Source organism: Lipotes vexillifer, unplaced genomic scaffold, assembly GCF_000442215.2.
Source record: "Lipotes vexillifer unplaced genomic scaffold, Lipotes_vexillifer_v1.1 scaffold512, whole genome shotgun sequence".
Taxonomy (NCBI): Eukaryota; Metazoa; Chordata; class Mammalia; order Artiodactyla; family Lipotidae; genus Lipotes; species Lipotes vexillifer.
The window spans coordinates 983,626-994,786 of record NW_006787695.1 but is presented as its reverse complement, the minus strand read 5'-3'; the positions used below and the strand labels follow the sequence as shown (position 1 = coordinate 994,786).

The 11,161-nt window shown below is 45.8% G+C and overlaps 1 protein-coding gene across 1 annotated transcript in view; it reads left to right on the top strand.

Moving 5' to 3' along the window:
- Nucleotides 1–11,161, top strand: part of GYG2 (glycogenin 2) — a 29,111-nt gene that overhangs the window by 7,692 nt on the left and 10,258 nt on the right. The window contains exons 3-7 of the mRNA XM_007460488.1: nucleotides 337–511; nucleotides 2,203–2,365; nucleotides 4,502–4,628; nucleotides 6,394–6,616; nucleotides 8,948–9,142. Of these exons, the coding sequence (XP_007460550.1) occupies nucleotides 337–511; nucleotides 2,203–2,365; nucleotides 4,502–4,628; nucleotides 6,394–6,616; nucleotides 8,948–9,142 (883 nt within the window). The remainder of the gene's footprint in view (nucleotides 1–336; nucleotides 512–2,202; nucleotides 2,366–4,501; nucleotides 4,629–6,393; nucleotides 6,617–8,947; nucleotides 9,143–11,161) is intronic.

Sequence of the window (11,161 nt, the reverse complement as noted above, 5' to 3'; positions counted from 1 at the left end):
GCCTGTCACTGTTGTGGCCTCTCCCGTTGCGGAGCACAGGCTCCAGACGCTCAGGCTCAGCGGCCATGGCTCACGGGCCCAGCTGCTCTGCGGCATGTGGGATCTTCCCGGACCGGGGCATGAACCTGCGTCCCCCGCACTGGCAGGCGGACTCCCAACCACTGCGCCACCAGGGAAGCCCACGTTTGCCTAAGTTTTAAGCATGAATGAAATGTGGGCAAAGCCACGAGACCCACATGGGGAAAATAAAGCCTGGTATGAAGACTGCAGCAGCAAGGGACAGCATGTCTCATGTTAGATGGGCTATTCTCCTGGGATTTGGCATGTCTTTTCCAGGGTGATCCTCTCGAGGGTGTTTGATGAGGTCATCGAGGTGAACCTGATAGACAGTGTAGACTACATCCACCTGGCCTTTCTGAAGAGACCTGAGCTCGGAGTCACCCTCACCAAACTTCACTGTTGGACGCTCACCCATTATAGCAAGTGCGTCTTCCTGGATGCAGATACCCTGGTGAGTACAAGGGAGGGCAAGGACCAGACCCTCCACTTGTTGAGGAACCCCCGACAAAGACCATGCCCCTCCCTCCTTAAGCAAGCTGCTAGCTCATGCCGGTGGATCCCCACCAGGTAACGTCCATCACTATCACCAACATCATTTAGTCGATCAACATCAGATAGGGTCTACTGCAGTAGACCCTGCTGAGTACACTGGGATACTTGAAGGCATGTTCCTTCCCTAGGAGGGGTTTGTAATCACATTATTTCATCTACACAACGTAGAATATTAGAGAAATATTCTTCCTTGATTGTACCGTGAAATATAGAGTCCTGAAGGGACTGGTACACCTGGCTTCTTAAGCTGTGGCATCCCCCATTGTCATTTGGAGTAGTTACCTTTGGTGTAGGAGCCCAGGATGGGCACTTTCATAAACAGCCATTGGAAAGTTGAAATGTAAAATGAGGTTGGAGTGTCAGAGATACATTCGAGGTTGTCTTGGTTGTGCAAAAGCAGCTCTGTAGGAAAACGGGTGCAGAGGAAAATAATAAGTGCATAATCACAGTAATTTCTTTCCCAAACAGCGTAATTCAGAAAACCAGTAGGTGTTGGAGAGAACTGCTGTTGGTGGTCAAGCTCTCGAAGACAGTGGATTATATGATATTGTCTTGCAAACTTCTCTGTTTATGGATTTCCAGTCTTATAGGTCACATTTGCTAGATGAAAGAGAACATATACAATTAAGAGCATTCCATGGAGGATCTTAAGAATCTTGAGATGATAATTGCATTTCAGTGATGGTGTTACTTCAAACCCTTGAAATAAACCAGGGAGCAATCTTACACACACACTCTTCTCTTTTGAATATAAGTCTAAAAGAAGAGAGGGGCTTCCCTGGTGGCGCAGTGGATGAGAGTCCGCCTGCAGATGCAGGGGACACGGGTTCGTGCCCCGGTCCGGGAAGATCCCACATGCCGCGGAGCGGCTGGGCCCGTGAGCCATGGCCGCTGAGCCTGCGCGTCCGGAGCCTGTGCTCCGCAAATGGGGGAGGCCGCAACAGTGAGAGGCCCGCGTACCGCAAAAAAATAAAAAAAATAAGAGAGTCAGTCAAAAAATTGGGTATAAGTTTCCCATCACTGAACGTTGTCTGGCCCATTGTGACGTTCCTGTTGCATTTCTCACTTGTGCCCCAGAGGTTAAGAGAAGTGTCGCTGTTACTGAGTCCAAGCTTGTACTGCTCACCACACGAGACAGGCCAGTAAATCGAGAGACGAGGTGTTGGAGCGAAGAATAATGACTTTATTCGGAAAGCCAGCAGACCGGGAAGATGGTGGACTCGTGTCCCAAAGACCCATCCTCCCTGAGTTAGAATTCAAGCTGCTTTTATACTAAAAGGGGAGGGGCTGAAGTCCTGCTTCTGGTCAGAATTTCTTCCTTCTTGCAGCCATTCACAGGTGGGCCTGATGAGGTTTTCCTGTGAGCGAAACAGAGGTATTTTAGCTTAACACTCATTGCACTGGAGGCAGGGTTCCCAGAGATGGGCCATTATGTATTGTTTAAGCTTATGGGCAACATCCCTTTGGTGATTAACTTGCAGCAAAAGCAGTAGAATACAAAGGTTAAAGTAAGAGAAACAGGTCCAATATGGAGTCACATTGGTTCTTCCCTATGAGATCGTACGGGTCCCCCACGCTCTGTTGCTCCAGGTGCTGTCCAATATCGATGAGCTGTTCAGTAGGAGAGAGCTTTCTGCGGCCCCGGATCCCGGGTGGCCGGATTGCTTCAATAGCGGGGTATTCGTCTTCCAACCTTCCCTGGAGACGCATGGCCTCTTGCTGCAGCATGCCACCGACCACGGCAGCTTTGACGGTAGGTGAAGGGCAGCTGGACATTTGTGGAAGAGAATAGGGCCTGAACACATCCCTCTGCCCCACCGACAGCTGTAGTCCCCACCACCCTGTATCTGTGAGCGGCAAGTTGGGGATTGAAGAACAAATGCAGGAAGAGATGAAGATATAAGTAAGTACATGGTAAAGAGGATGGTTGAAAATATCTTCGATGGGTAGAAGGAAGAACTCCTCAGTCCTGATCCCATAGGATGCATGGACAGCCTTTCTTTAAAGGGCCGGATAGGCGACTTCCCTGGTGGTTAGGGAAGTGGTTAGGACTCTGCACTTCCACTTCAGGGGGTACGGGTTCCATCCCTGGTTGGGGAACTACGATCCCGCAAACCTCGCGGCGCAGCCCAAATAAAATAGAAAAGGACCAGGTAATTAATGTTTTCAGCATCGTGGGGCATATCATGTCTGTGACAGATATTTATCCCTGTAGTTGTGGAGTGAAATCAGCCATTGACAGGACTTAAATGAGCGTGGATGTGTTCCAGTGAAACTTTATTTACAAAAATGGGTGCAAGCCTTCGTTGGCCAACCCCGATATAGAATAAAGGGGAGAATTAACTGAAACCAGACACTTACCTGAACAGGCGTTAGTAGATGGGAAAAATACTAGAATTTTTGTAACGTGAAAGAAAATGGTAGACTATTGAAAAATTGGAATGTAGATTGGTGCAGCCGCTGTGGAAAACAGGATGGAGGTTCCTCAAAAAACTAAAACTAGAACTGCCGTATGATCTAGCAATTCCACTTCTGGGCATATATCTCCAAAAAAACCAGAGACGCTAATTTGTAAAGACACGTGCACCCCAGTGTTCATAGCAACACTATTTACAGTAGTCAAGCTATTGAAGCAACATCAATGTCCGCAGATCAGTAGATAAAAAAGATGTGGCATATACACAATGGAATATTACTCAGCCATGAAAAAGAATGAACTATTGCCATTTGCAGCAACATGGATGGACTTGGAGGGCATGATGCTAAATGAAACAAGTCAGACAGAGAAAGACAAATACCGTATGCTGTATGGTATCACTTATATGTGGATCTAAAAAATACAACAAACTAGTGAATATAACAAAAAAGAAGCAGACTCATAAATACAGAGCACAAACGAGTGTTTATCAGTGGTGATGGGGGGGGGCAAAATAGGGATAGGGGATTAAGAGGTACAAACTATTAGGTATAAAATAAGCTACAGGGATATATTGTACAACACTGGGAACAGAGCCAAGATTTGATAATGACTATAAATGGAGTATAATGTCTAAAAAATTGCGAATCACTGTATTATCCACCTATAACTTACATACTGTTGTACAGCAGCTATACCTCAATAAAGCCATAATAATAAACATTGATAGAAAAAAGAAAAATTCCTTCTAGGTAAGGACGAGGTAACAAAGTTGGCAAAAATGGTGGGAACAGCGATTGTCGATACCAGATAGAATTCCCTGGGGAGGAGTGGAGAATTTTGGAGACAATGTGCGATTTTATTATTAATTGTTTGCACCATCAGTGGAGAATTCTGGAGAGACTATGCACTTTTCATTTTTATTTCATTTTATTTTCTTTTTTTGGCTGCTTTGGGTCTTAGCTGTGGCACGCAGGATCTTTGGTTGAGGTGTGGGCTCTTCTTTGTGGCATGCGGGCTTCTCTCTAGTTGTGGCGTTTGTGGGTTTTTTTCCTGTCTCTAATTGTGGTGTGCGGGGTCCAGAGCACATGAGCTCTGTAGTTTGCAGCACATGGGCTCTCTCGTTGAGGTGTGCGAGCTCAGTAGTTGTAGCGCGTGGGCTTAGTTGCCCCATGGCATGTGGGATCTTGGTTCCCGGACAGGGATCATACCCGCATCCCCTGCATTGGAAGGCAGATTCTTTACCACTGGACCACCCGGGAAGTCCCGAGACTATGCACTTTTTAAATGAGTGGTGTGGGTTATCAGTCGCTTTTGAGACAACGACCATGTTTTAGTGGGTTGAGAGAGGAAATGTAATTTGTGTGCTGGGATACCAGTGTTTTTCCACTATGTCTTCAAACATGTCTTGCATTCTCTTGGTGCACTGTACCATTCTTTATTAACTTCTTTGGCTGTTTGTTAACTCTCTAGGGGCAGACCAAGGCTTGTTGAACAGTTTCTTCAGTAGCTGGTCCACAGCAGACATCCAGAAACACTTGCCATTCATTTATAACTTGAGTAGCAACACGGCCTACACCTACAGCCCTGCTTTCAAACAGTAAGTTTCATGCCAAGCCCAATTCTTCTATACCTGGTCAACCGTCCTCTCTCAGAATCTAATATCACCTTTTGGCATTTTGAAGGAAAAAAAGAAAAAACAGATCATCCTTCTGCTTGCTTATTTATTGCTTTACATGATAGGTAATCAAGGCAGCTAGGCTTAATGAGAATGGTCCCCAAAGTGTTGCCCAGGGAACCCCCCCTGCCCCTCTTTCAAGGGTCTTTGAAATCAAAGTGACTTTTAAAAAATTAATTCTAAGATGTCATTTTCATCTTTTCACTCTTGTTTTCTCATAATTGGACAGTGGGATTTTACCGAGATGCCATGACATAATGTGATAAAAAGCATTGCACTGAATGCAGGTGCAGATAAGAGAAACCAACCGTCTCCTCGTAAAATAGGCAGTGTCACTCAAATTTTTAAAAATATAGTTACATAGAGAGTTACAATTTATGAAAAGATACAAAAGATGTGACATTTTACGCATTTTAAAAAAATATAGTTATATAAGTTATATTTTATCAAGAGATACGAAAGATGTCACTTTTTACACATTTAAAAAATATAGTTATTATATTTTTATGAAGAAATATGAAAGATGTCACTTTTTACACATTTAGAAGATATATAGTAATATATAGTTATAGTTACACTTTATGAAAAAATATAAAAGTTATGTTAACATATAATGGGCCCATGGTTTTTTAATGAGTTGCTACATGGGTTTTCTAATTTCTCAGTTTTAACTTCTGTTGCGGTGAATATGGACAGATGGTATCCACGTGAACAAACATCTTTTGTTCCTCTGTGATTTGTAAGAATGTCAAGAGGTCCTAGAACCAAAATGTGTGAGATCCACTGCTCTAAGTGAAAATGGAATATCTGAGAAGATTTTGAGCGTGCTTTTTTATTTTTATTTATTTATTTTTTTGCGGTATGCGGGCCTCTCACTGTTGTGGCCTCTCCCGTTGCGGACCACAGGCTCCGGACGCACAGACTCAGCGGCCACGGCTCACGGGCCCAGCTGCTCCGAGGCATGTGGGATCTTCCCGGACCGGGGCACGAACACGTGTCCCCTGTATCGGCAGGCGGACTCTCAACCACTGGGCCACCAGGGAAACCCGAGTGTGCTTTTTTAATAGGGGCCGCACTGCCCCCAAGGAGGCAGACACTGGTTTGTGGGGTGTAAAGCCATCATATCCTTTTTAATGTAAAAAGCACGGCTGTACCTACAGAACGTAGATATACAGGGCAAAGATGATTTTAAAATTTCATAGGAAAGCAATTAAGAAAAAATGGTTTAAAAAGTTTCGAGGTTGGTGAGAGTGGTGATAATGAAAAAAAAAAGGTCGAGAGGGGAAAATTCACCATCTTGTACAAGAAACCAGTTTTCTGGTCTGCAGCTTGCGTTATCTACTATAAAATCCACGTTTTTATCGTTTTCAGGATAAGATGATTTGGGCTACGGTACTGCCCATCTTTCTAAAAGACTCCTGATTTCTTCTTCCCGCTTTGGGGAACATCCCAAGTGAGTTATGATTATGTTTCTTGGTCTGTAGGAAATGAAAGGCTGCAAACGTGCCTTGACAAAGCAGTTATTTTTACTGCAAGTCTAGGTGGTGGTTAATGACAGGCTCGTCCATAACTCGTTGAGATGCATCTTTACGTCCCGCTGTCTGTGATGAGTACTGTGGTTGTCACAGGCTCTCTGTGTGTGGTCACTTCCAAGAGGAAGGCCGGATGCTTTGTGTTTCCTCCTCAGATTCGGCTCGAGTGCGAAGGTGGTCCACTTTTTGGGGTCCACGAAGCCTTGGAACTACAAGTACAGTCCCCAGACGGGCTCCGTTTTGGAGGAGGGCTCTGGGTCTGTCAACCAGCATCAGACGTCCTTCCTTAACGTCTGGTGGGGGATTTACCACCGCAGCATTCTGCCTCTTTATGAAAATATCCAGCACGAGGACGAACAGACATCTCTGGGACACACAGTAAGCACACGATTCCCTTGACATCCGAGAGTTCAGACCGGGGATAAACTCTCCGTGATCCACACCTGTGGGTTTTCTTCAAATACACGTTCCTCCCTCTTTTTATGGAGTCTCTTCTCATTTTTTTTGTAAGTGGTTTTATTCTTTTTTTTTTAAATTAATTAATTTATTTACGTTTGGCTGCGTTGGGTCTTTGTGGCTGCGCACGCGGGCTTTCTCTAGTTGCGGCGAGCGGGGGCTGCTCTTCGTTGTGGTGCCCGGGCTTCTCATTGCGGTGGCTTCTCTTGTTGCGGAGCACGGGCTCTAGGGCACAGGGTTCAGTAGTTGTGGCACGTGGGCTCTAGAGCGCAGGCTCAGTAGTTGTGGCGCACGGGCTTAGTTGCTCCGCGGCATGTGGGCTCTTCCCGGACCAGGGCTCGAACCCGTATCCCCTGTGTTGGCAGGTGGGTTCTTAACCACTGCACCACCAGGGAAGCCCCTCTTCTCATTTTTTGTTTTAGGAAAGACAGATTTAGGATATCTTAAGCAATTATCAAGTTATATTTTTATTTATTTATTTTTAAAATGTCACTTTTTATTCCAAATTCTTTTTTTTTTTTGGCTTACAGTATCTTAGTTCCCTGACCAGGGATTGAGCCCACCCCCTCAGCAGTGAAAGTGCAGAGTCCTAAGCACTGGACCGCCAGGGAATTCCTAACCAAGTTACATATTTTAAAAAATCTGTCAAGGCCTACGTTAATGAAAGAAAGAAGGTTTTTAAAAAGTTCAGTGTTTATAGACATGTTCATTAAAAAAGGACGGAATTAGAAGATATTCAGTAATGTTGGTACACACCAGGAAAGGATCAGGCAAGGAAAGATACGTCATTTCGTCGCAAGAAAGAAAGACCATAGTTGGAAGTTAATGACCAGCCAAACTTTAGGTCTTGTGCTAGATTTCCTTTTGCATCCACATCCTATATTTCATGCAGGAGGATGCTGAAAGAGGCAGGCAACATTTGTTGTTTTTTTGGTGTAAAACCGTAAATGTTTCATGAGCAGAATTGCTGCTGTGATTTACAGGGCTGATGCATAAATAATTATTTAAATTAGCCGCCTTCATCAGAGAAAGAGCCACTCACAGATTAAGTGGCTAAAGATGATTGATTACAAATGTCATTGGAGGGGGCATTTTCCACTTTCCCTCCTCGATTGAAGTAACATTCAGAGGTGGTTTCTTTTTTTTTTTTTTTAATTTATTTTATTTTTATTTTTGGCTGCGTTGGGTCTTCGTTGCTGTGTGCAAGCTTTCTCTAGTTGTGGCGAGCGGGGGCTACTCTTCCTTACTCTTCATTGCGGTGGCTTCTCTGGCTGCGGAGCACGGGCTCTAGGCACGCGGGCTTCAGTAATTGTGGCTCGCGGGCTCTAGAGCACAGGCTCGGTAGTTGTGGCGCACGGGCTTAGTTGCTCCATGGCATGTGGGATCTTCCCGGACCAGGGCTTAAACCCGTGTTCACTGCATTGGCAGGCGGATTCTTAACCACTGCGCCACCAGGGAAGCCCCATTTGATTTTGTATAACTGTAACCCTACATGCTCTCCATAGTAGAGTATCTGCAGTGAATTTTTTTTTTTTTTGGCTGCAACTGGTCTTAGTTGCGGCCTGTGGGATCTTTAGTTGTGGCACTCGGACTTCTTAGTTGTGGCATGCATGCAGGATCTAGTTCCCCGACCAGGGATCGAACCCGGGCCCCCTTCATTGCAAGCGCGGAATCTTACCCACTGGACCACCAGGGAAGTCCCTCTGCAGTGGACTTAATAGGGAGGCACTTGCCTTGCCAAAGACCTTTTAAAATAAGGTCCCAGGAAATTTTATTTCCTGGTCAGTTTTTGACTAGTGCATGTATTGGTACAATGGAGTGCAGTGTCCGCAGATGCTTGTGTTGGGATCTTGAAACAAGTCCATATTTTAGTGTTTTTACTATGGTTTCTGTTTGGTGCAGCTGGGTGCTGCTTTCCAAGAGAACTAAAGCTTTCTCTGACCATGCGACACGAGTGAGTAGGAGTTTATTCAGATTCTTGATGGGAAGTTGCTGTTCTTTTCTGCAAAGCAGTATGCTAGGTTCTGGGTTGGCTAGGAAGGAAAATAAAGCCAAGTCAGGTGGTTCTAAGCAGTAAAACGTGGAGAGCAGTCTAGGGACCCTGTGCCTTGGGGTCCTTCTCACCTGGAGCAGTAATGTGATCGCGGATGTCGGCACTGGGGACCTCTGGCCACACAGGGGAGGGGATGGGCAGCGGGACATCGGTAAGGATGGCAGGAGGACCTTGCTAAATGTGAATACCTTTTCTTGCAGGCTCACCTCGGGGGCGCTGGGGTGCCTTGTTCAAGTTCAGCGCCCACTGCTGAGGGGTCGTGTGCAAATGCTGTGCCCCGCTCCGGGGAGCCCTGTACCAATTGGGCGGAGGGGCCCCACCAGCCTTGGCCTGAGAGCACCATGGTGGTGGTGGCTGAGGCCCCCGCGTCGCCTGACGCGTGCCCTGCGGAAGATGTAAGTACGTGCTCTTCACACTGGTGCGATGGGGACACAGACGCTGGTTTCTCCGCGAGATAAAGCAGAGAGGATGCTCCCCGGGGTCCCGGGGAGGGGCTGGGGGGTCGGGAGGGACCTGTCTTCAGTTTCCTCTGTGGTATTAGGGCCTCCTGAGTTTCTTTAGAGAAAATGGCAAAATTGCACGTCACGGTAAAGCCAATGACAGCTACATCCTAATCCCTGGAACCTGGAAATGCTGCCTTATATGGAAACGGGGTCTTTGCAGGCGGGATTGAGTTAAGGACCTTGACGTAGGGATGTGGTCCTGGATTATCCGGGACGGGGGGACACACAGTATCATCACAAGGGTTCTCCTAAGAGGGAGGCGGAAGGAAGCTTGATGAGATGGGAGAGAAGCAGGAGTGAGACGGGGAGCAATGGGAAGATGTGAGTTTCTGGCTTTGAAGGTGTACAGGAGCCACAGGTGCCTCTAGGAGCTGGAAGAGGCGAAGAAATGGGCCATTGGCTAGAACCTCCAGAAGCAGCTCAGCCTTGCTGAGGACACCTGCCCAGTGAGACCCAGCGTGGGCTTCTGACCTCCAGAACTGTTAACATCATCAGTCTGCATTGTTTTGTTTTGTTTTGTTTTTTACACTTCTTGATGGTTGATTCTCTGCCAGGTGCAGCCCTAAGCACTGTACGGTATACTGTTCCTGTTAAAAAGCACAAGAGCACAATTCTTCTGTCCATTTTTTAAAGCTAATTTTTTTTAGAGTGTAGTTGCTTTACAATGTTGCGTGAGTTTCTGCTGTACAGCTAAGTGAATCAACTCTATGCATACATATATCCCCTCTTTTTTGGATTTCCTTCCCGTTTAGGTCACCACAGAGCACTGAGTAGAGTTCCCTGTGCTGTACAGTAGGTTCTCATTAGTTATCTATTTTATATATAGTAGTATATGTATGTCCATCCCAATCTCCCAATTCATCCCACCCCACCTTCCCTCCCTGCCGGTAACCATAAGTTTGTTCTCTACATTTGTGTCTCTGTTTCTGCTTTGCAAATCAGTTCATCTGTATCATTTTTCTAGATTCCACATAGAAGCGATATTACAAGATATTTGATTCTCTTTTTCTGACTTACTTCACTCTGTATGACAGTCTCTAGGTCCATCCATGTCTCTGCAAATGGCATTATTTCGTTCTTTTTTATGCCTGAGTAATATTCCATTGTATATATATACCACATCTTCTTTATCCATTCCTCTGTTGATGGATATGTGGGTTGTTTCCATGTCCTGGCTACTGTAAACAGTGCTGCAGTGAACATCGGGGTGCATGTGTCTTTTCTAATTATGGTTTGCTCTGGGTTTATGCCCAGGAGTGGGCTTGCTGGGTCATATGGTAGCTCTACTGTTAGTTTTTTGAGGAACGTCCATCCTGTTCTCCACAGTGGCTGTACCAGTTGACATTCCTACCAACAGTTCAGGAGGGTTCCCTTTTCTCCGCATGCTTGCCAGTATTTATTGTTTGTACATTTTTTGATGATGGCATTGTTTTAAGCCACCTAGTTTGTGTCTCTAAAAATGAGAAGGTCATTGCCCTTCTATAAGGAAGGGGTGCTTTTTTGCAGTGTGTGTGTGTATATTTCATTATTTTACACTCCCAGGCCATCTTTGCAATTAATTATGCAGCATTGCTGCCACCTACCGGCCATCCATTGAATGATTCACTCTGGGTTCTTTATTTTGGGGATTTGGAACCAGTCCAAAAAAACCAAAAAAACGATTATTTTCATAAATTCCTGTAACTGCGGAAGAGCTGGGTGTCTGGATCTGGGATCCTTATTCCAAATAGCAGCCTTTGTATGTATAGTCATGGCAGTGTCGAGGAGTAGTCTCCGTTTTCAATAGTTGAATATCTCGGGCTTCCCTGGTGGTGCAGTGGTTGAGAGTCCGCCTGCCGATGCAGGGGACACAGGTTCGTGCCCTGGTCTGGGAAGATCCCACATGCCGCGGAGCGGCTGGGCCCGTGAGCC